We start from the raw sequence: 24,338 nt of genomic DNA, 5'->3' as shown, positions 1-24,338 counted from the left end.
AGAGCACGTTAATGATCCCTCAAAAACTCAGGGAGCACCTGCTCCTATGATCATATTTGCATGTTACCTTTTAGGTGGATTACTTTTCAGTGTTTGCTGTCACTGGAGTTACATTTATTCTGTCAGCTTAACCTAACAGGGTGTTTTCTTACCTGCTTTTAATTTCTGGATGATACCTTAGAACGTCATATATTATAATCATACCTTCTATGACCCAAAAGTGGGCTTCTGCTTACTTTTGGAAAGCAGACTATATCTTAAGACCGTAAGTTTTAATGTTTAATTTGGAAACTATTGTTATTGTACCTATAGACTATATATCCATTTGTTATCTTCAGTTTTTGTTGAAATTTTAAGGGGACTTGTATTTATCATGATCTAAAAAGACACTTAAAAATTTTATATAGTATTATCAATATCAGAAATTTCCACGGTTAAATGATTGGATTTGTATTATTCTAACATGAGTTAGAACCATGACTATAATAGTATGTATTAATGTTTTTGAGAATTCCTATGAATATTGCTTGCAGTTGTTATAGAAAATGTATCAGACTCAGTAGTGAGTCTGGTGAGAAGGTCTGTGTTGGGGAGAACTTTTGTTCTTATGGGAAAGGTTGGAGTAGTGCTATCTATAATACAGTGGAAGAGATTGGTTTACTACCTCTTTTAAAAATAGCTGAGTTCAGTGATCCTAACTGCTCAAGTACTTTACAGCTTTGGGAAAAAAGACGTCATTCATTGAAATTGAAAATGCCATTGTAATGCTGGCCCGATTTTTGTTTTTAAACTTTTATTTCTATAGAGATAGTGATCATACTATTAGATATATGGTGCTCTGGGGCTGGAGAGGGTCAGGAGGTGGCTAAGGTTAAGTGACAGATGTGGAGCAGCCCATCATGGTGTATAAGCAGCAGCTGCAACACATTAGTAGTGTAGTACTTTTCCACATATCTTTCCGAAAAGGTAGATGTATTCTTTTAATCTCATGCATGCTGCCCTCTCCCTTTCTCCAGTCTGGTTTCTTAAACTAAACCAACCACCCTCAATATGCTGATTACTTGATTTTTTTCCCCATAAGGAATTTTCTCTTGTGTATAAGTGCTCAGGCTGTGAGTCGGTGGTTTTTGGCATGGCTTCTCTATTAGCTCCCAGTCAGGAAGTTCAGCCAGGGGTTGGAGTGATTGCTAAACACAGAGGACTTCCCAGTATCCATTTTTAAGAGTGAATAATAAATGACTCCTGGGAACTTTGATACTCATCCTTCATCGCAAGCGTTATTTTGAAATCCACACAGTAGACTCTTGTTCAATTCCATATAAAGCTTTGGTGTCACATGATTTCTAGACTAAGTTATATTGTATACAAAAAGGAAGATTAGTTCCTATGTGTCATGTTCCATTCTAACAGTCCCTATAAGTAGCAGTTTAAGTCCTATTTATAGAGTGTTCTTACATGGGTGTTGATATTTGTGTGGTTTTTTGAGTCATTTCAAGTTCCACTTGGCACCATTACCTGACAACTTGTATCCCCCAACTCTCCCGCCTTAGTCCATTGAGAAATTAATCAAGCGCCAAAATTATTTCTATATTTGGTCTTTGTCTCTAATTGCAAATGCAGTATTGGGGTTATGAGTCCTCAGAAGTTATCAGATTTTAAAATGTGAAGGATCTTGTCACAATGTTTCCTGGTGAGGTAGTTTATTTAGGATAAATAAATATTTTCCCACTTCACTTTTTCCTTCTGCCCCTACTTACAAGCTGTTTACTTATAACAACAATGAAGTGAAGCTCAGTTTACTGTTGGAGAGATTGACCATCAGCTGTATCAGTACTATATGACCTTAACAAAGACTGTGAACATTGGAACTGGCTGCAGGCTCTGCCTAATCTGTTTCCATCTGTTTTGGATTGCTCCTTGGTCAGCCAGAAAAGATGTCCAGGGTATCATGAAGTGGTGGGCCAAAAAAGAAAGTTTCTTGTTGCAGTTGTCCTGATTTTTAAATTAGTGCCACCCGTTCTTCTCTCTTTCCCCTGATCACAAGCACATACCCAGTTGATGATATACTTACTTTCAGGGATACTATGTCACTAGTCTGTATAGCCCTGGGCTCCTGATCTTGCCTAGAACAAAGAATTTCAAGTCTCAAAATTGATAGTAAAGCTCTGGTATTTAAACCATCCCTGGGAGAAAGACATGTCGTTCAAATTAGGGTCTGCTGCTCTGTATTAAGGGAAAAGGACCTAAGATACGTTACAGCCTGCAGACAGATGCTAACCAACCAACCAGGCTGTTGGGGGTTGGAAAAAAGATAACACATTATGTTAGGAGCCATTAGTAAGTGGAGAAATAAATGACCATAGGCCACATGGTGAGAACAACTCCATACCATTGCTTCTGTCGAGTATCCATCTTAATCAGTTTCTTCTGTTGTTTTTCCCCTTCTTCTGTAACTTTAGAATATTCATCATTTTAATGTTGAATCTGTAGGTTATAAGTCTTTCCTGTTGCCAGTAAATAAACAGTAAGGGATATAAAGTATCTTTTCAGTCATTTCCTACCTGAGAATTTTCAGAAACTTACTGTTCAATATTTTTTTATTTAAGATGATATTTTAAAGTCTTTAAATTATAAGTATAGAATAATATAAGCATACTATAGGAAATTTAATATTTAAACTGGAATCTCACATCCAAAACTTACCATTCTGAGTGCATTTCTTTTGTTCTTTAACTATGTATTTTTCCATAATTATAGTCAGTGTATATATAATTTTATGTGGTGTTTTTATCCTTTATATTATATCAAATGTTTCCTTGTGCTTCTCCATATAATCATTTTTAATGATTGAATATCAAGGAGATATGTCATAATGTACTTATTTTATCCCATATTGGTGATTTTTTTTAAAAACTTATTTTTCATTTATAGATGACACAATATTGTATTAGTTTCAGGTGTAAAACCTAGTGACTAGACATTTATATAACTTCATCAGTCTAGTACCCATTTGACACCACAGATAGCTATCCTATCTAATAAAAGAGAAACATGGTAATTGGCGTACGACCGCTACCCTTCCCATTGGCTAATCAGCGAGATATGCAAATTAACTGCCAGCCAAGATGGCGGCCGGCAGCCAGGCAGCTTGAAACTAACATGAGGCTTGCTTGCTTCAGTGACGGAGGACTCCAACGTTCCCCGCCTGCCTTGCCGGCCTCTGAGCTTGCAGTTTAAGAAACATTGTAACGAATATAGAAGCTAAACAAAACCCCAGAAACCTGCTTTCAGCGAGCCGGGATCTCAGAGCTGGAGTTATACATTGTTTCGATTATAGAACCGAAACAAGCCAGATACCTGCTTTCAGGAGCGGAGGCCTAAGAGCTGGAGCCTCAGAGCTAAAGCTGGCCCAGAATAAAAAAAGAAAAAGAAAAAAAAGAGCAGTTGGGAGCTTCCGTCACCCGCCAGCCTGAAAACAGCCCTCAGCCCCTCACCCAGACTGGCCAGGCACCCCAGTAAGGACCCCCACCCTGAAGGGTGTGTGACCAGCTGCAAACAGTCATCATCCCCTCACCTAGGCTGGCCTGGCATCCCAGTGGGGACCCCCACCCTGATCCAGGACACCCTTCAGGGCAAACCAACCAGCCCCACCCATGCACCAGGCCTCTATCCTATATAGTAAAAGGGTAATATGCCTCCCAGCACCGGGATCAGCGGAGCTGAGAGGCCTCCCAGCACCAGGATCAGCGTGACAGGGGGGAGCTCCCCAACCCCCTGATTGCCCTGCGGCTCTGTGTGTGCAGGGGGTGGGGCCACAACCTCCCTATCTGCCCTGCTCTGTTCCTGACAGGGGAAGGCGCCCCAACCTCCTGATCAGCCCTGCTCTGTGCCTGATACGGGGGAGCTCCCCAACCCCCTGATCGCCCTGTGGCTCTGTGTGTGACAGGGTGCCGTGCCCCAACCCCTTGATCGGCCCTGCTCTGTGGGTGATAGAGGGCAGTGCCCCAAACCGCCCCCCCCCCCCACGGGCCCTGCTCTATGTGTGACAGGGTAGAGCCATAACCTCCCCATCGGCCCTGCCCTGAGTGTGACAGTGACGGCACCCCAACGCCCTGATCGGCCCTGCTCTGTGGGTGATAGAGGGCGGCGCCCCAGCCCCCTGATCTGCCCTGCTCTGTGTGTGACAGGGGGCGGTGCCCCAACTCCCCTATCGGCCCTACTCTGTGAGTGACGGGGGGGGGGGCTCCCCAGCCCCCTCATGGGCTCTGCTCTGTGTGTGACAGGGAGGAGCTCCCCAACCCCCTGATGGGCCCTGCTCTGTGCGTGATGGGGTGGCGCCGCAACCTCCCCATCGACCCTGCCTTCAGTGTGACAGGAGGCGGTGCCCCAACCCCCCAATCGGCCCTATTCTGAGCGTGACTGAGGGTGGCATCGCAACCTCCCAATCTGCCCTGCTCTGTGCATGACAGGGGAAGGCGCCCCAACTCCCCAATCGGCCCTGCTCTGAGCCTGACCAGGGGCTGCACCTAGGGATTGGGCCTGCCCTCTGCCACCCGGGAGCAGGCCTAAGCCAGCAGGGCGTTATCTCCCGAGGGGTCCCAGACTGTGAGAGGGCGCAGGCCGGGCTGAGGGACCCCCCTTCCCCCGAGTGTACAAATTTTTGTGCACCGGGCCTCTAGTCTATACTAATAAAAGGGTAATATGCTAATTAGACTGGGAGACCTTCCGGACAAAGCCATGGTGGTGGGGTCGAGGCAGAGGCAGTTAGGGGCGATCAGACCGGCCGAGGAGGGCAGTTGGGGGCAATCAGGCCTGCAGGGGGTGGCAGTTGGGGGCGAGCAGGATGGCAGGGGGGCAGTTTGGGGCAAGCAGGCCAGCATGCGGGGCAGTTGGGAGTGAGCAGGCTGGCGGGGGGGAAGTTGAGGGCGAGCAGGCCGGCGGGGGGGGGGGTAAGTTGGGGGTGAACAGGCCAGTAAGGGGGGGAGTGTTGGGGGCAATCATGCTGGAAGTGGAGGAAGTTGGGGGCCATCATACCGGCAGGCAGAGTGGTTAAGGGTGATCAGGCAGGCAGGCAGGTAAACAGTTAGGAGCCAGCAGTCCCGGATTGCGAGAGGGATGTCCGACTGCCCCTATGTGATTGGGCCTAAACCAGCAGTTGGACATCCCCCGAGGGGTCCCAGATTGGAGAGGATGCAGGCCAGGCTGAAGGACCACCTCCCCTCCCCCCCCCCCCCCCCCCCCGTATGAATTTCGTGCACCAGGCCACTAGATACAGTATAATTGACTATATTCCCTATCCTATATCTACATCCTTGTGACTATTTTTTGTTTTTTAATTTTTACTTATTTTGAAAAGAGAAAGGGAAGGAGGAAGAGAAGGTAGGAGCAAGGGAGGAAGAGAGAGAAACTCAATTTGTTGTTCTACCCATTTATGCATTCGTTGGTTGATTCTTGTATGTGCCCTGACTATACCTTGGCATATTGGGAGGACATGCCAACCAACTGAGCTACCCACCAGGGTATTTTATTTTATTTTTAAGTACAGTTTACATTCAGTATTATTTTGTATTAGTTTCAAGTGTACAGAATAGTGGTTAGACAATCATATACTTCACCAAGTGATCCCCTCAATGTTTCAAGTCCCACTTGGCAATATTCCCTGTGCTGTACTTCACATCCTCATGACTATATTATAACTACCAATCTGTACTTATCAATCCCTTTACTTTTTTCAGTCAGCCCCCTAAACGCCCTCCCCTCTGGCAGCTGTCAGTCTGTTTTTGAGTCTATGAGTCTGTTTCTGTTTTGTTCATTTATTTATTCTTTAAATTTCACATGTAATTGAAATATATGATATCTGTTTTTCTCTGACTATTTCACTTAGCATAATACGCTCTAAGGAGTAAGAACAATACTTGAAAGAATTGTAGGAGACCCCTGTACAGGACTAGAAGATTTTTGCTTGGTATGCAATCTCTCTATATATAATCTATATATATAAAAGGCTAATATGTAAAGTGTCCCTGTGGGAATTCGCCCAGGAGACTAGGAGTTCTATCGCTTGCTATGACGTGGACTGATCACTAAGGGGCAGCGTGGAATAAAGGAAGGCTCCAGCTAGCAGCTGGGGAAGGGAGGCACTGATTGGCCCTGATCGCCAGCCAGGCCTAGGGACCCTACCTGTGCACGAATTTTGTGCACCAGGCCTCTAGTAGGAAATAAGAGCAAAGGGGTGGGGTTTTGCAGACGAATCTTATGGAAATTGAAGCCTTGCTGTTGGTCATTGGGTCTAGCTGTGGAAGCCAGCTGTTGTCTATGACATGCTGTGGAAGCAGGTGCTTCCCCAGATGTGGCCTAATTGTCAGAGCCTAATCATATCATTCATTCTTGCACACCCATTTCTCATATAAACACCAAATGACAATCAGCCTGTAGCCATAGCTGAAGATAGTTCCCTTTGATATCATCTCCTTTGTAAAGATTTCCTGTTTAGTAGATACAATAAACAAGCTCATGCCATTAACTTTGTGCCTCCCCTGCCCAGCAGCGAGAAAGGGTAGAAAGATTATTATCTATACATAGAGCATTTGTGATTCAAGTGAGAAATTTCCTATATATTTTAAGTTGCTTATTAGGAAAATTTAAAGTCAGCTGGTTTTAATGCATTGCTTGGCTTCCTTTTAACCTAAGAGACATTTATTTTCTATTGAGGACTGAGAGCATTTGATTTATCAAAGAAGTAACTAGAATGGGATTCTAATAATGGCCCTCACCTCTACCCCCTTGTATCATTCAGTTAATTTTAGAATCTTAGGAGGGATGGTGAGGAGGTAGAGGCTCCTAGCTGGCCAGCTGCCATTGTCAGTATGAGGAGGTGATGAGAGGATTGGCCCAGTGACTTTATTACAGTTCAGTTTAGTGGCCCTTTCTTGAGTCCCTGCTGTGTATGAAAACACTGTGGAGGTTAGGATAAATCAAAATATATCCCTGCCACTTACTGACTCTTCGAAGAAATAAACACATAATTAAGTGGGATGTGGAGGTATAAACAAAGGACGTGGAGGCACAGAGGAGGAAGCCATTGGCATGGTATTTGTGGTGGACGTCAGTTAAGGCTTCATACAGGAAGTAATACTTGATTGGGCCTTGAAACAGAGTGATATTTCAAATGTGGAAAGGAATGAAAAAGGCAAGGCCCAGAAAGCAAATAGCAGAAATAAGGCACACAAACACAGGATGTGAGTAGGCTATTAATGCTAGAATGACCAGAGATATGTGGGAAAGGTAAGGTGGAACTGGGTGGTGAAGGATCTTAAATGACAGTACTGAGAGGTTTAGATTATTCTGTAAGCAGAACAGAGCCACCAAATGTTTTTGAGCAAGAAGGTAACAATATGATTTGTGAAACATTCATTGTGCAATGAATGGATGGCTTAGAGAGAAATAATAGGTACAGGTAATAAGCAATAGCATCAGTCTCTGTCAGAGACGATAAGAGCATGAGCTGAGATGATGGGGATGTAAGGAGAAGGGAGGAGATGGACTCAGGGCACACTTACAGGGTAGGAGCAGTTGAGTTTTACCCGTTTAAACTAGGCCTTGAGGAGGGAAAGAAAGGTGACTCTTGTGCACAAGGTAACTGGGCTGGGAATGCCATCGGTGACCATGGGGACATCACCGGAAGAGCAGGCTTGATTTTGGAAAATGTGAGTTGGATGAGTTTGAGGTGTTTCTTTCCAGGCAAGGATTAGAAGTTCATGTCAAGAACTTAAGAGTTGCAACTTAAGTCAGAGATACAAATATGGAGAATTATTACCAAACAAATGAGAATAGGAACTATGGTACCAGAAGGATTAGCCCTGAGAACAAATGTGGAGCCGGGACACAGCGTCAGCTCCTGCCTCTTGAGCTAGAGCTCACCTTCTGTAGGCGGGAGAAAGAAGAAAGCCAAACAGCAAAGGAGATGGGTTGTTAATGAGAGTAAAACTAGGAAGGGAAGACTTTCAGACGCTGTGCCCACAGCGGGAGGTCTGGGACGGAGGGCATTCCATTGTGGTACACATAGGAGTTGTTCATATAAACAGTAATATGTGCTATTACTATTACTTAAAAGTCAGTGACTCTCTATGCTTTGGCCTGTCATCCTTGCTTATTTTCTTAGTATTAGTTCCCAAACCTCACTCTTTCTATCTCACATCTACTCTCTTCTTTTTAAAAAAAAATTTTTTAAATTGATTTCAGAGAAGAAAGGAGAGAGAGAGAGAGATAGAAACATCAGTGATGAGAGAGAATCAGTGATTGGCTGCCTCCTTAATGCCCCCTACTAGGGATCAAGCCCACAACCCAGGCATGTGCCCTTGACCAGAATCAAACCTGGGACACTTCAGTACATAGGCCTATGCTCTATCCACTGAGCTAAACTGTCTAGGCTCTCCTTTCTCTTTAAACAGTGGGAGGTGGAGAAAAGAAGGAGGGAAGTTGAAGTTAAAATGTAACCATTTTTTGTTCCGCCTATATATATAAAAGGCTAATATGCAAAGTGTCCCCTCAGGAGTTTGACCGGGAGACCGGGAGTTTGATCACTCGCTATGACGTGTGCTGACCACCAGGGGTTGGTGTGGAACAAAGGAAGGCCCCAGCCCGCAGCCAGCAGCCAGGGAAGGAAGGCCCCCGCTGGCAGCCGAAAGGCCCCAATCAGCCCTGATCACTGGCCAGGCCTAGGGACCCTACCCATGCACGAATTTTTTGCACCGGGCCTCTAGTTTATAAACAAGTTGCATATTCTTTATTTTTAATAAGCAGCCTTAATAATAATAAAGTCACTTTGTCTGATTTTTAAAGTCAGTGTCATAAATGTGCTTGACGTGGGAAGTAAAAGTAATAGGACATTTTGGGTCCAGTTGAGTAGGCTTATATGTATTTATGGTTCTGATGTGGTCTTAACATTGATCATTATCCCATTTCATTTTCATCCTTAGAGGAATAAGTACACTAGCCTCACTCAGCCTAGGTTTTCTAAGGGAACGGTGCTTATTTTTCTGACATAAACCAATGATGCTGTTAGTTACCCAGATAACTTTTGCATTCCAGCTCATCTATAGCTCTGTTATTTTAAGATTAACTGGCTGGTTATATAATTTCTGAACATTTTCTTTTCACCTGAATATTCAAACTTAAGGACTCAGAACCTTTATTCCAGTGACTAGAAACTAGTGTTTGCTAGGTTAAGATAACATGAGTTATGTTCATTTTGCCTTTCTAGATTTTGGCTTCAGTAACCTTTTCACTCCTGGGCAGCTGCTGAAGACCTGGTGTGGCAGTCCTCCTTATGCTGCACCTGAACTCTTTGAAGGAAAGGAGTACGATGGGCCCAAAGTGGACATCTGGGTATGTGCCTGCCTTCTCTTATGCCCATAACATTAATTACCCTGGACTGATGACAACTGTATTCATCCTGGGCGACACAAAATGTTGCATATGAATTCAGATCTTGCTCACCTCTCTTTGAATTCCAAGTTCTTTTTTTTTTTTTTCCAGAATTTTTTATTTTTTTAAAATATAATTTTATTGATTTCAGGAAAGAAGGGGGAGGGAAAGGGAGATAGAAATATCAATGATGAGAGAATCATTGATTGGCTGCCTCCTGCACCCCACTACTGGGAATCAAGCCCGCAATCTGGGTATGCACCCTTGACCAGAATCGAACCCAGGACCGTTTAGTCCGCAGGCCGGTGCTCTATCCACTGAGCCAAACCAGCCAGGGCTGAATTCCCATTTCTTTATGCAATCTTTTCCCCAGCCGTTGTGTTAGGGATTGAACCACAGATTTCAAACTCCCCCTTTGCCTGTGCATAAAGAAAAAACCAAGGGCAATTGGGTGGGTGCCCTTGTCAAGAACAGACTCTTTCTGTCATTGCCACTGGCTGTCTTCCTAGAGGATGAATACTGAGAGCGGTTCTAGATATATTACCCCAAACTAACAGTCTGGAAGCAAAGAAGAATGGTAACAATTCTAAAGATGATTGGCCTTGACAGTGCCCCATATTATTTCTCATAAATAAGAAAAGGAAGAAGTGTGTTCCATTATCTTGTGCGTGACTCACATTACTCTTCAGACAAGTACTATAACGGCCTCTTTGTTTCCTCTGGTGCGATTAATTGCATGCCCTCTCTGTTTGCAACGCAGAGCCTTGGAGTCGTCCTCTATGTGCTGGTGTGTGGCGCCCTGCCGTTTGATGGGAGCACACTGCAGAATCTGCGGGCCCGAGTGCTGAGTGGGAAGTTCCGCATCCCATTTTTTATGTCCACAGGTAAGGGCGTTGTCAGCACACAGCTATGACTGGTTTCATGGAAAGTTAGACATGTTACCCTAGGAATTGAGTGATGGAGCATAAAGGGCCATTTAACAACCTTTCTTATCTCCACCTTGCTGAATTGGTCCCTCGGGAAGGAAGGTTGAGTAGAAACCGTGTGCAGGCTTTGGCATCGGAGAGCCCTGCTAAGTTTGTCTGAGTTTGGCTCTGGGCTCTGGGTATAGCAACTAGTGTTATGTGGCAGATTGCTAAGTCTTCTGGGCTTTATTTATTTTTATTCTTTAATTAATTTATTTTTTAAAATTTTTGTTGTTAAAGTATTACATATGTCCCCCTTTCTTCCCCATTGACCTCCTGCAGGCAGCCCCACCCCCTGCCCCAGGCCTTCACCACCCTGCTGTCTATGTCCATGGGTTATGTATATATTAATACAAGGTCTTTTGGTTGATTACCTCTCACCCACCCTCCCTCCCCTGCCTTCCCTCTGATGTTCCACACTCTTCCATGCTTCCATGTCTCTAGATCTACTCCATTCATCAGTTTGTTTTGCTAATTAGATTCCACATATGAGTGAGATCATGTGATACTTATCTTTCTCTGACTGACTTATTTCGCTTAGCATGATACTCTCCAGGCCCCTCCATGCTGTCTCAAAGGGTAAGAGACCCTTCTTTTTTACTGCTGTGTAGTATTCAGTTGTTGCCAGTACATGGATTCATGGCTCCAGCTTTGTCCCTCTCTCATCTGATGTCCACAGTGCTGCCTAGTGATCTTCATAGCGCATGTATAATAAAGCCACACACACAGCTGATCATGTCACTTTCCAGCTTCGCTTTGGTAGTGGTTTGCCATTGCCTTTAGGTGAAGTTTCCTCCTTACAGTGCCTAGAGCGCTAACTTTCAAACATTTTTATCACAACCATAGTGAAAAATATATATATATATATATTTTTAATATATTTTTATTGATTAAGATATTACATATGTGTCCTTGTCCCCACGTTACCCTCTACCCCCCCCCCCCCCCCCCCCGCTCATGCCCTCACCCACCCCCCCGTTGTCCGTGTCCATTGGTTAGGCCTATATGCCTGCATGTAAGTCCTTTGGTTGATCTTTCCCCCTTACCCCCACCCTCCCCTACCCTCCCTCCAAAGCCCGACAGTCCAATCAATGCCTCTCCGTCTCTGGATCAGTCCTTGTTCATCAGTTTATGTTGTTCATTATATTCCACAAATGAGTGAGATCATGTGGTATTTATCCGCTCTCCAGTTCCATCCATGCTGTGGCAAATGGTAAGAGTTCCTTTCTTCTTCCTCTTCTTAAAGAATACCTTTCAGCATTTCATATAATGCTGGTTTGGTGGAGATGAACTCCTTTAGCTTTTTCTTATCCTTGAAGCTCTTTATCTGACCTTCTATTCTGAATGATAGCTTTGCTGGATAAAGTAATCTTGGTTGTAGCTTCTTGCTATTCATCACTTTGAATATTTCTTGCCACTCTCTTCTGGCCTGCATGGTTTCTGTTGAGAAATCAGCTGACAGTCGTATGGGTACTCCCTTGTAGGTAACTGACTGTCTTTCTCTTGCTGCTTTTAAGATTCTCTCTTTGTCTTTTGCTCTTGGCATTTTAATTATGATGTGTCTTGGTGTGGTCCTCTTTGGATTCCTTTTGTTTGGGGTTCTCTGCGCTTCCTGGACTTGTAAGTCTATTTCTTTCACCAGGTAGGGGAAGTTTTCTGTCATTATTTCTTCAAATAGGTTTTCAATATCTTGCCCTCTCTCTTCTTCTGGTACCCCTGTAATTCTGATGTTGGTACGCTTGAAGTTGTCTCAGAGGCTCCTTACACTATCTTCATATTTTTGGAATCTCTTTTCTTTTTTCTTTTTCAGTTGGGTATTTTTTGTTTCTTTGTATTTCAAATCTTTGACTTGATTCTTGGGATCCTCTTGTCTGCTGTTGGATCTCTGTAGATTATTCTTTATTTCAGTCAGTGTATGCTTAATTTCTAGTTGGTCCTTTTTCATGTCCTCCATGGTCTCACTATACTTATTGAGGGACTCATTAAATTTATCGGCGGTTTCCATAAAATTCTTGAAAAACCTTATAAACGTGGCCTTGAACTCTATATCCAGTCATTTGCTTTCCTCCATTTCTGCCATTTGTGACCTGTTTCTTTGTCTCTGCATTTTGGCTGCTTCCCTGTGTTCTTAGAGTGGCTTTGTGTGCTAGGTGTCCTGTAGGGCCCAGTGGCTCAGCCTCCCCAGTTACCTGAGGTGGACACTCTTGGTGCACCCCCTTGTGGGCTTTGTGCACAGTCTTGTTGTAGCTATGCCTTGGTTGTTGCAGGATCACTGGGTGGAATTGACCTCCAGGCCAATTGGCAGTAAGAATCAGCTGTGTCTGCAGTGGGAGAACTTCTGTGCTGGAGACACCCTTCTGGGGCAAGACTTGCTTCAGTGGGGCTTTGGTGCTCACTGAGACTGCACCCTGAGTGTGTCCCTTATGGATCTGAGGAGTTGTGATCTGGATGGCCCCCCTCTGACCACTGGGCACAGTGGCTCTTGGATCTAAGGAGGTGCTAATTTAGCCTCTGCCTGAGGTTACACAGCAGGAGCTATGAAGAGAACTGCAGCTTCCCCTTCCTTTTTTGGAGTTTGGAGGTGCCCTGATGAGGCTCAGCTGTGAAGCAATGCAAGCCGCTGTGGGGCCTTGGGCCTTCTCTTGGAAGTTCTAGGTCTGTCTTGTCCAGCTGCAGTTTGTTAGGTAATTACAGGTTGCAAATGGTCAGGGCATTCATATGCAAAAGCCTCTGCCGCAGCCTGGGCGGGGCGGGGTCTCAAGGAATCAAAGGGCGGAGAGAGCAGCTATGGCGGAGCCTCAGCCTTGCCCTAAGGAGTCGCGAGTCCCAGTGTCCCGGCAATGGTTGCAAGCACCTCTGAGGGAAAGCCGCTCTCAAGCTTGCCCGCTGCCAGACAGTCCAGTTTCTCCCCGTATGAGTCCTGGGTCCCCAGAGACTTCCCGGAACCCGATTTCAGAGCCGTCGGGAGCTTGTGTCTCCCTCCGGATTCAAAAAGACAACCGCGCCCTCAGGTGCCAGCCCCTTTCCGCGCGCGAGCCCCCGTACCTCTGCACTCCACCTCCACAGCTCCTCTGGCTCTCAGTGTGCTTTTCTTTCCTTCTGGTTGTAGAATTTGCACTCAGCCAGCCCCCCTGTAGTTCTGGATGATGTCCACCTTGTGTTTTTGATGCATTTATCAATTGTTGCGGGAAGCAGCAATTTCCCGGTGTTTATCTATGCCGCCATCTTAGTTTCTCCGTGAAAAATATATTTTATACTCTGACCTAAGACCCCTCCCATACACACACGTCCACAATTGAACACGTTTTTTTACAAAGCAAAGTTTGTCTTTACTGTATACAGTATATATTTTATTCTGTTACATTAGAAATGCTGATTATCACTGAACTAAGTTGACCTCAGGACTGCTGCTTAAAAAAACAGTGGCAGAGAAATGCCTTTACGATCTGGCTCCTATCTATCTCTTTAGTCTAACTCCCATTCCCGTCTAGTCACCCTAATTTCCTCTGGTTCCCTGGAATAATTTCCTCTGCCTAGAATGCTTCTTCCTCCACCCCACCCCCCCTCCCCCACCATCCACTCCTGTATTCTAGAATAAGAATTAGATGTGACAGCCCTGACCGGTTTGGCTCAGTAGATAGAGCATCGGCCTGCAGACTGAAGGGCCCCAGGTTCGATTCTGGTCAAGGGCATGTACCTTGGTTGTGGGCACATCCCCACTGGGGGGTGTGCAGGAGGCAGCTGATCGATGTTTCTCTCTCATTGATGTTTCTAGCTCTCTGTCCCTCTCCCTTCCTCTCTGTAAAAAATCAATAAAATATATATTTTAAAAAAAAGAATTAGATGTGATAGAAATAATCTAGATAATTTCTACCATTCTTTGTGTCTCTGGACTTTTATCATGGGGTTTAGCAAACTTTTTATTGTATTACTTCTTTCATTATATATCTTCCTTATTTTCTCTAGACTGTGAGCTTAGAGAAAGTAAAGCTGAAACGTGGTTTTTCACAGTTGTCTAGAGCCTAGTCCAGTGTCTGGCATGGGGTAGGACTCAGTAAGTGGTAAGTAGATAGTAAATGGAATCCACTCCAGTGGCTTTCATTTACACTTAGAATAAAATTCAAATAGTCGTCGTCATTATGGCCTACAAGGCACAACTGTGATCCCCCTTTACTCCTCCTAACCCTTCAATTCATTTCCTGCTGCTCTTCACCTTGGTTTCGGAGCTCCACCCACACAGGCCTCCCTGCCCAGCACACACACTCCTGTTCTCTCAAATATCTGCACGGCTGGCCCCTCACCTCACCTGAGGTTTCTGGTTAGGTGTCCCCTTACAGAGGCCTTTCCTGGCTACCCCATCACCCTTTCCCATCACCCGACTTTATTTTTTCATAGCACTTCCCACCATCTGGCATTATGGATTTCCTGACGGTAATATGACTTTGGTTTTGTTCAGTGCTGTATACCCAGGGCTTAGGACAAAATATGTGTTAAATGAATAGGTTTGTTAAGATGCTAACTACCAAAACCCCTCCAGAGTGTACACTAGTATTTAAAATAATAATATTAACATTTCTGTATGGCTTTCGAATTTACACAGTATTTCCTATACTTGATCTAATTTGAACTATTATAACTGTACTATGGAATTGGCATTGACACCTATTCTTTTGTCATTTTGCCAATGAAGTTTAAGAAGCTGAAGTTTAAAGAAATCAGTTTACTTGCTAGAGCCACAAGTAATAAATGGTTAAGTCAGCACTCATTTCCATGGATGCCCACCACAGTGCAGTAGGAAGGACAGCCCTCCTCTGCTTCCCAGCATCCTCAGGGACCCCTGTGAGCAGCGTGGCCCCTGCTTCCCCCACCTTGGCACCATGGCAGGTGTTTACTCGAGCCTCACTAGAGCTGGCTTCAGGTTGTGAGTGCTGGCCGAATAGCTAACCATGCTGGCAACCACATCGTCTGTTAATGCTTAGAAATAAACTCTGTTGCATTTAACTACTTAGAAAGAATATTTGTAATATGATCCAAGGTAACATGAAAGTTTAAAAACTCAGAGAACACCAACTTAATTATCCTAAACTAGAGGCCTGATGCACAAAATTTGTGCAAGAGTAGGCCTTCCTTCCCCTGGCTGCCGGCGCGGGCTTCCCTCTGGCACCTGGAACCCGGGCTTCCCTTGCAGCCCCAGCTTCGTCTGAAAGGTTGTCCGGAAGGATGTCCAGTCTAATTAGCATATTGCCCATTTATTATTATAGATGTGGTCATTTTTTAATCCCAGACAAATAATTCCTTAAGTGGGAGTAAAAATTTTTGTAAAATTAAGTACAGAAAATGAGGAACAACCCAGTCTAGGAAGTGAGTAGATGATGGTAGCTAAAGTATTCGGGCACAACACTGAGCCTATGTTACCAGTCTGATCTCTCCTGCCCTCAAGGATATCCCAGTGCTCAGCCTTGCCTCAATCCCAAAGGCCCACCAGAGAATGCTGTCTCAGGGATAAGGCCTGGGAGAAAATGGATTCATAAGGTTGTTTAGTCTTTTCTTAGCTTAGACATCCTATACATAAAGTTTCAGGTTCAGATGAAGGAAACCGAGTCTTTCCTTTCAGCCCTTTTCTGCAAACACTGTAGTTTTGGGGCCCAGTTGCACCTCACTAGACCTCGAGGTCATTCTTTGGGTGGAGAGCCTTTAGGCCCACTGTCCCTGTACTATATGAGGTCGTGTAATGGAAGAATGTCCCAAAGAACAAGACCGTTTTCTCTCTTAGGCTGTTGTCACAGACTTGAGCTGAGTTGACCTATTTTTTTGCCAAAAGAATATAGAAACTCCAGTAGAGCTGGTATCATTTTCTAAGTTAGCATTTGGGAGGCAGCGTGGGGAAGGCCCCAGAGTCTAGCTTCTTCTAGTGAGTTGAATTCCAGAGTCTCTACAGCTGTGCAGGAGGCCACGCAGTACAAATGGACATAGTTCAGGAATTCTAAGCGTCTCTTTATTGTCAGTGATGTGTGGAATGAAGTACCCTCACACTTAGTGGGCATTCTGTGCCTGACTCTTCATTGTTGGATACAAGATTCCCTTCATGGGCATCCTCACATATGCCAAGGACATGCATTGGAATGATGATGCTATAAATTTCAAGAGGACTTACTCTAGGCGGAATTGACTTTAAACTACCTAGTTTTATAATTAAGTATATGCCTTCCTCCTTTCTCCCTAGAATGCCACTCCTTTACAGCAGAACTGTGTTTCACTCATCATTGTCTATATCATAAAAGGCCTTGGCCGCTAGGGCATCACGACCAAATGAGCAGCGGTTGTCGCGACAGGTGGGGCAGGGCACCAGCAGCGTCTGCGGAGTGTGCGAGGCGTTGCGGGGCGGGGCGCCAGCAGTATCCACAGAGCGTGCGAGGCATCGTGGGGTGGTGGACATGGCCCTGATGGCAGGCTAGGTCTAGGGGACCCTACATGCTCACGATTTAATTGTGCTCTGGGCCTCTAGTCTTCCATAAAACCCAACGGTGCCTGGTATGGTATAAACATTCAAGTAAATATTTTTTAATGACAAACTGCATCATCATGAATTACCTATAGACTTTCACACCAGACCCCAGTGGTTTATTATTATCAAAGAGTTAGGTGATTATCTGAATTATTAATTGGTTTTATGTGCATTTGTTGTGTAGGTGGTATGTAAATGACCAGGTCAAGTGACTTCTAGTTTTAAAAAGGTTTTGATCTACCATAGACTTTCTTTTTGATCTACTATAAATGTATTTTACTTGACCAGAATTTTTGGATTAAATTTCTCAGAGCATCCCAGAAAGTATTCGGGCACAACACTGAGCCTAAATTATAGAAGGATTAAAAGCTGAAACTTGCTGTTGCTTGGGCTGTTGCTGAAGATGAGAGGTGGCCTGGCCACATGGTAGCAGATGCTTTCTCTGTCCCCTCCCACTGAGGGAAGCAAACAACTTACATTTTTTGAGCACCAGACTCATTCACTCCTAATATATTTTTAAAAACCAACAGAGGCCTACTTCTTAAAGCCCACTTTCTCTTATTCACCATTCATACTGCTAGCAAATGTAGTAAGAGCATTCATTTATTTAACTGAAGGAAAATTAATTTACAGTGAAAAAACCAGTGACAGTGAGCACATAGAGCTCTCTCACGGGACAGTATTTTGAGTCCTTATTGACTGGACTTCATTGTGACTTAATGAATTGTAGTGCTGCACAGCACCTTATCCCTGGGAGCGGAAGGCCCAGACTTAGAGATGCTTCTGATGGAGACTGTGCTTTGCAGCTGCTGCCAAAGCTTCTGCTTCGACTCGGCAAATGGGCCCCGATTGGCTTACTCATTGAGAACCTCGAAGCGTCTGGCCTGGCTAAAAGCGTTTTGTTTAGAGGGAATGGGACAGGAGATTAAAGCAGCTCACCCACCAGTCTCCATCTACTAAGGGGCTCAGAGTGCTCAAAGCATTTCCTCATTGCTTTCTGAGGCATACTGTACTGCAGGAGAGAACCTGTGTGGTGCTTTCATGTCAGCGAATGCAGAAATCACAAACGATGTCAGCAAAGAGGCTGGATCTATGTAGGTCAGAGGTAAGCAGGCCTCCCCTGACCAGCTCCATGATTTTACCTTATGTAATAGAAGACCAGTGGGTAAATACGGGTACTGCCCTATTTATTATTACCTTTTTAAGAAAAGTGTCTCCTAGCTTATGGAGGAAAATAGAGAAAAGGAAAAAGTTCTGAGTGGAGGGACTCCAGAGATTTGGGCAGTAGCTCACATTCATTGAACACTTTGTACAGAACTGTTGCATAACTTGTTTAATATCCAAAACAACCCTATGAGGTAGGCTACTCTTGTCATCTGATAGACAAGAAAATTGACGCATGATAAGTTAAATAATATACCCAGAATCACACAGCTAGTCAGTGGCAGAGCTGAGATTTGAATTCTGGCAGTCTAGCTTCAGAAACTATCTGTCTTTGATTAATTTAATTCTCAATAAATGCATATCTGCCAAGTTATCCCAATTATCAAAAGAGTCTTGGAATAGACGTTTTGTCCATCTACAGCTGGATTATTCCCGTTTTTTTCCCTTTTCAGTCATTAGCACTCAATTTTACTTAAAAGTAATAGTGCAGATGAAGAACAGTCTAGAATAGTGTTTAAAATTAACTTCTGAAAAATCACATTTATATAAAGGAAATAAAACAGGCCAGAAATCCAAAAAAGGTGCAGCTCGTGTTATTGCACGTGAATGAAATGTGTGTTTGGGGCAGCATAATACACAGGCCCACAGGCCCAGAGGAGGAGACAAGCCCAGGACAAGCCCCAGGGAGTATTCCTGGCTCACAAGCTCTCCAGTGGCCTCAGACACATTTAATGTTTCGAAACCTTGCGTTAGAGCTCTTGACACAGGGACTGCTGTGTCTTTAACATGTTTTAGTTGCACCCATGCTCTTCATTTCAGTCCTTGTGCAAGTTTAAGGTGCAGCTGGACCTCACATGATGGGACACCTGTTACACCAACAGCACCCAGAGCCCAGGCCACGAAGAGTAGGGAAGGAAGTGAATTTCTACTTTACACAATTTTAGGGACCAAAACTGTGGCTGTAGTTTACCATGCAAGCACTCTTCATTTTGGTCATTTATATTGGAACATGAGCAAAAGTGACAGGGTAAAAATCAGCACTAAAGTAATTCCTAAGCTACTAGTAGAAAATATAATTTAAAGTTAAAAAGTCCCAGCCACATTCTTGGAGTGGCATAACTGTATGTATAAGAAAAAGGCTGTAAACTTATAGAAAAGATAATCTCTGACTACTAAAAAGAAAATTGATTTTGCCCTTCCCTTGAGTGTTAAACAGAAAAATGTAAACCAATGGACCTAGTTACCAAAACACACATGTCCTCTTAGGCCAAGGAGCGACCTTAAAGTTTGGCCTGCGCTGGTTTTATCTTCAAGTTTTCTCTGAGTTTGTCCACGAATTGAAACGTTTTCAAGTAGTCAGAACGTTGGGTAAGCCTTCAATGCAAGCAGCCAAGTCCTTGGTCGTGAAGCTGGCCTCGATGGTCTCAATACAGACATCTCCCAAAGCCTTTGCAAAGCAGCTGAGCTCTTTGTTGTTATCAAGCTTAGCTCTGTGGGCTAACCCTCTGGTTCAGGCAAAAATGGGAGCAATGGGATCGGTAAATGTCTCCTGTCCCTCCTGGTACATGCGTTACATGTCCCATGGGCAGCCTCTGCTTCTACCATCTTGCCATCTGAACAAATCAGCACACTGGTCATCATGCCAAGAGAGCCATAAGCTTGGGCCATGGAATCAGACTGTGTGGCGCCATTGTAGTTTGTATAGGCCCAGAGGGAGCCTCCCTCTGACTTCATGGCTTGGGCCACCATGTCATCGATGAGCTTATGCTCAGACCAGATCTTCTGGGCCTCAAACTGGGATTTGTGCTGCTTGTCATAGATCTCCTGCAAGATGTCTTTAAAACACCCATCATATTTCTTCAGAATAGTGTTTTTGGTGCTCGGCTACAAAGGCCAACTCTTAGAGCCATCTGGAAAGAACTGTGTGCGAACTCTTGGATTGACTTATCTTGATTGTACATTCCCATGGCAACACCACCACCCTCTTCAAAGTTATGTACCAGGTACGTCTTTTCTTTGGATCCATCACTTGGTGTGTAGATTATCTCTACTTTTGCAGGCCCAGAAGCAACAAAATCAGTTGCTCTGTACTGATCCCCATACCCATGGCGGCCTATGATGATGGATTTTACCATCCACTCACAGGCCAGGGGTATATTTTTGCAGATAATAGCTTCCTTGAAGACAGTACCACCAGAATATTCCGGATGGCACCATTTGACGACTTCCACATCTGTTTCAACTTCAACTCCTCAACCCTCTTCTCATCAGGGGTGATGGTGCCACACTTGACACCGACGTTATACTTGATAGCTTCTGCGGTACCCTTGGTGACCTGGTCATTGATGGCATCACGACTCTCTATGGACCTAAACAGGACCTAAATCATAGCTGCGCAGGTCCTGTTCCACATAAGGAAAAATGAGTTTCTCTTTAATCAACTTCCAAATGTTTAGTGTCATCATCTCCTTGCATCTCCACCACTGAACCACCATAGATTTTTTGAGACATTTTGACTTCACTAAACTTTTACAGTGAGTCAACTTCAAATCACTCCAACTCCTCTCAGTCTTGTAGACTCAGCTGAGTGCAGTTTATCTCCTGCAGGGGTAGGTTTGCTGGCGATGCACCGGGGTGAGGGTGGCCATAGCCACTCACCATCCAACTCATAAGTGCAGACAGCTGGGTCCCTGCTGTTTTGGCGTCAGACACAGCCTCCAAGAAACCACGGACAGACAAGCAAGCAGGGCAGCTTTTCCTCTTCCCGGCTTTTTTCTGGATTATTTTTTGAAAAAAGTATCAAGTAAAACTGAGCCACAATTTTGTTCATTTGAAATTAGGACTTAATCATATATTTGAATAACGATATGATAGTATAAGCAACAAACTTTTATTTAAAAAATGTGAGCTGCAAATTGGACAGCTTGTAGTATAACAGTGTGGCTCTGTGCTAGAGGGAGATACTGACATCACCAGCATTTCAGCCAGTATCTCCTAACTTGGGGTTGTAATTCTGACAACATTACAGCCACCTAGAAAAACTTAAAAATTAGGAAAGTTCAAGAAATAGGTGTTATTTTCTAATAAATTGAGATACATGAGTCAAACATTTGTTTTTCTCCTCAGTCTGTCTCAGGTTGATACACTGTTAAAACCAAAGAGAAAGCCTCTCAGCCTGTTTATTGATCCCTAACAGAAGCTTTTCTTATCAGCTCCATCTTCATTTGCTAAGTTGTGCCAAGCCATCTATCTCCCTTTGGCTTCTGTTCATCCACAGAAAATGCCTCACAGGATGTAGTTATAAGGAACTTTATTTCTATTCCAGAACATTCTGATAACAATTTGCAGGAAATGGTGGTCTTGGAATTTGTATTTAAATTTAAAAAATCTCCACTTTCTTGTCTGATCTCTTGCTGATTATCCTTGTAGGACTTTTACTGAGTACTTCAGTCCTGGGACTCCCATTCTTTCCCCAAAAGAACCGAAAGAAAAGGTTTCAAAATAAGGCATTTTATTCCTCAGTGCCATTTTGTTAGAGGAACTGATATAGTAAGATGTGCTTATTTTATGAGTCACATCTTACTGTAACCAGCACTGTTATGGATTACATTTAATTCCAAGATTGTGTATTTTCTTTGTTTAGGTGAAGCTGTAGTATTGACTATTACTGCAAATAAAGTCCCTTAACATGCAAGTTAGAAATGCTTATATAGTTCTAGTGTGTCCATCATGTATCAAATTTAATTCATAGAGTAAAAATCATCCAATCCCTACAACACCATTGTTCTAACAATATCCAGTATAACAAAATTTTTATTGTTAATAACAATGAAAAAAAACCCCTGGTATTTAGTATATTTTTGTATTTAACATTTATGCAATCTCTGAATTCATCTATAGGATAGCACATTCAGTTATTTATACATAGAAATGTCTTTTTTCGAGACTATTTGTCTGTGTTGTTTAGGTTTTAAAATAGTCACTGTGTAAAATAGGTTTGACCTCAGCTGACAGCTGACAATGACAGGGTTTCCTTGGGTATATGAAAAATGTCATTTCAAGGGCTTAGTCCACAGCAGAGTGAGGATTCTAACTCTGGCCAGCTTCTCACCAAAAGAAGGTATCTTGTCAGTTCGCTTCCCAGTCAGAGCACATTTCTTATTGATTTACTTTTTCACTTTTTATATAGGGGTTGTGACAAAATAGTCACACTACTTTAACCATGTTATGACAGGATCTGACCACTATGACAAACTTTATTTTCTTTTCATTTAGAAAAACAGCATGTTTTGTGCATGGTTTTTCTTTTTGGAAAAGGCAGGTAGCATTGAAGAGGAACTCCAGGTCACAAACATTTAAGTCCAGAATATATAAAGGAAAAGCGTACACTCTTACCAAAGCTATGTTGCTCTATCATTGCAACGATGGATCAATCTTGTTCTCTGTGTCTGCTATACTAGTATCAGTTCTCCCCAGACTGGTACTTGAGCTGGATAAAATGAATGGATGAGATTCAAGCAGTTTACACAGTGTCCTTGTTCTGCAAAGTCTAAGACTTTAGTTCCATTTATCTTTTTTTTTAATTACTCATTTTCCAGGGAAACATGTCTTAGAGATTTAGTAGCCAATTTATTTTTGTTTTCTTTTTGGATTTTGAGATTTGAGAAAAATAGAGCTCTCTTTGAAATTTGAATTGCTCTGGAGAATTAAACATTATTAAGAAGTTTGTTAAAATTATTGAAAATAAACAACTCTTGGGCTAAGTGTTTGGAATTACCTTTGAACACCTAGTGTTTATTAAATGAGTACACTTTCCTCCAAGCACCTGTGAGAAACATGCATTTCCTGGGTGATTGCTTCTTTTTTTTTTTTTTAATTGTTTTATTGCTTAAAGTATTACAAAGAGTATTATATATGTCTCCTTTTTTTCCTCCCCTTGACCTTCCCCTAGCCTCCCATACCCACCAGTGTCTTGTGTCCATTGGTTATGCTCGTATGCATGCATACAAGTCCTTCAGTTGATCTCTTACCCACCCACCAACCCTCCCTGGCCTTCCCGTTGTAGTTTGACAGTCTGTTCGATGTTGCTCTGCCTCTGTATCTGTTTTTGTTCATCTGTTTATAATGGTCTTAATTATCCATAAATGAATGAGATCATGTGGTATTTTTCTTTCATTGACTGGCTTATTTCTTTTAGCATAATGCATGGGTGATTGCTTCTTGCTTGCATTTTTCCCAGGTCGCCTGGCCACAGATGTCTTCTGTTCCCCTAGCAGTTTTATGTGGTCAGAAAGAATCTGTGACTCCACTTCTTTCAGACCACTCCTCTGCCCACAGAGCTGGAAATGACTGCTTTGCTATGTCCCACACTTAGGCATCACATAAAGGGTTTAAGGGACAGTTGGCATTTTCTCCATTATAGGATCAGCCTCAAGATTCTGATGATCTACTTCCTGGAATTTTCACTTAGCCCTTCCCCTTGTCTGTGATTCCTCAATTGGGGAGGCCTGTTTTCAGCCTTCCATCATCGTCTTCGTCACCATGAAGCAAGCCGAGTACAAAACAAAGTGCTTTCTTTTGTAGTGCATTTAGTTCTCACCATTGTGTTTCTGCCTTCTCTGAGGATCTTAGTCCAACTTGCCGTCTTCCCTTAACATTGTTTTCCAACTAGTTCACACTCTTCTATGAATTGGCACAGGGCCCATTTTTTATTAATTTGGCTTGTAGGTGACTCTACCATGATGAAACCTGTGGAGATTAAATGGCATTTGATCTGTCAGAAGAGGAATGAAATTGATTTGATTTGTTTTTATTAAGACGCTAGAGGCCCAGGGCATGAAATTCGTGCATGGGTAGGGTCCCTAGGCCTGGCCAGCGATCAGGGCCAATTTGTGGGGCAACCGGCAGGGTGATCGGGAGGCCCCCCGCTAGCACCCGCCTTGGCTGGCCTGGTGCCGCCTGCTCGCCGGCCCCACCCCCTGCTGCCACCACCGGTCGCCTACCTCTGCGGGGCAACTGGCAGGGCGATTGGGGGACCCCTGCTGGCACCTGCCCTGGCTGGCCTGGGACCTGTGGGCTGGGGGCAGCTCCTGTGTTGAGCATCTGCCCCCCTGGTGGTCAGTGTGCATCATAGTGACTGGTTGTTCTGCCAGTAGGTTGATTTGCATATTAGGCTTTTATTATATAGGATGCTGGCTACTACTTAAAACATCAATAATTAATTTATTTTATGCGCTAGATGGGATAAGAATTCATAAGACTGACCAGAATTTATATCC

The 24,338-nt window shown here is 43.7% G+C and overlaps 1 protein-coding gene and 1 pseudogene across 2 annotated transcripts in view; one reads left to right on the top strand and one right to left on the bottom strand.

Moving 5' to 3' along the window:
* Positions 1 to 24,338, top strand: part of SIK3 (SIK family kinase 3) — a gene marked incomplete at its 5' end in the record, with an annotated part of 294,724 nt that overhangs the window by 223,586 nt on the left and 46,800 nt on the right. The window contains 2 exons of the mRNA XM_081098532.1: positions 9,263 to 9,387; positions 10,187 to 10,310. Of these exons, the coding sequence (XP_080954658.1) occupies positions 9,263 to 9,387; positions 10,187 to 10,310 (249 nt within the window). The remainder of the gene's footprint in view (positions 1 to 9,262; positions 9,388 to 10,186; positions 10,311 to 24,338) is intronic.
* On the bottom strand, positions 19,341 to 20,571 carry LOC308525618 (isocitrate dehydrogenase [NADP] cytoplasmic-like; annotated as a pseudogene). Its single transcript has one exon. The product of its transcript is annotated as an isocitrate dehydrogenase [NADP] cytoplasmic-like (transcript).

The sequence above is a fragment of the Myotis nattereri genome (genome assembly GCF_964212035.1).
Source record: "Myotis nattereri genome assembly, chromosome: 9".
Taxonomy (NCBI): Eukaryota; Metazoa; Chordata; class Mammalia; order Chiroptera; family Vespertilionidae; genus Myotis; species Myotis nattereri.
Note: the sequence above shows the minus strand (reverse complement) of the source record. Positions and strands in the feature narration are given on the sequence as shown.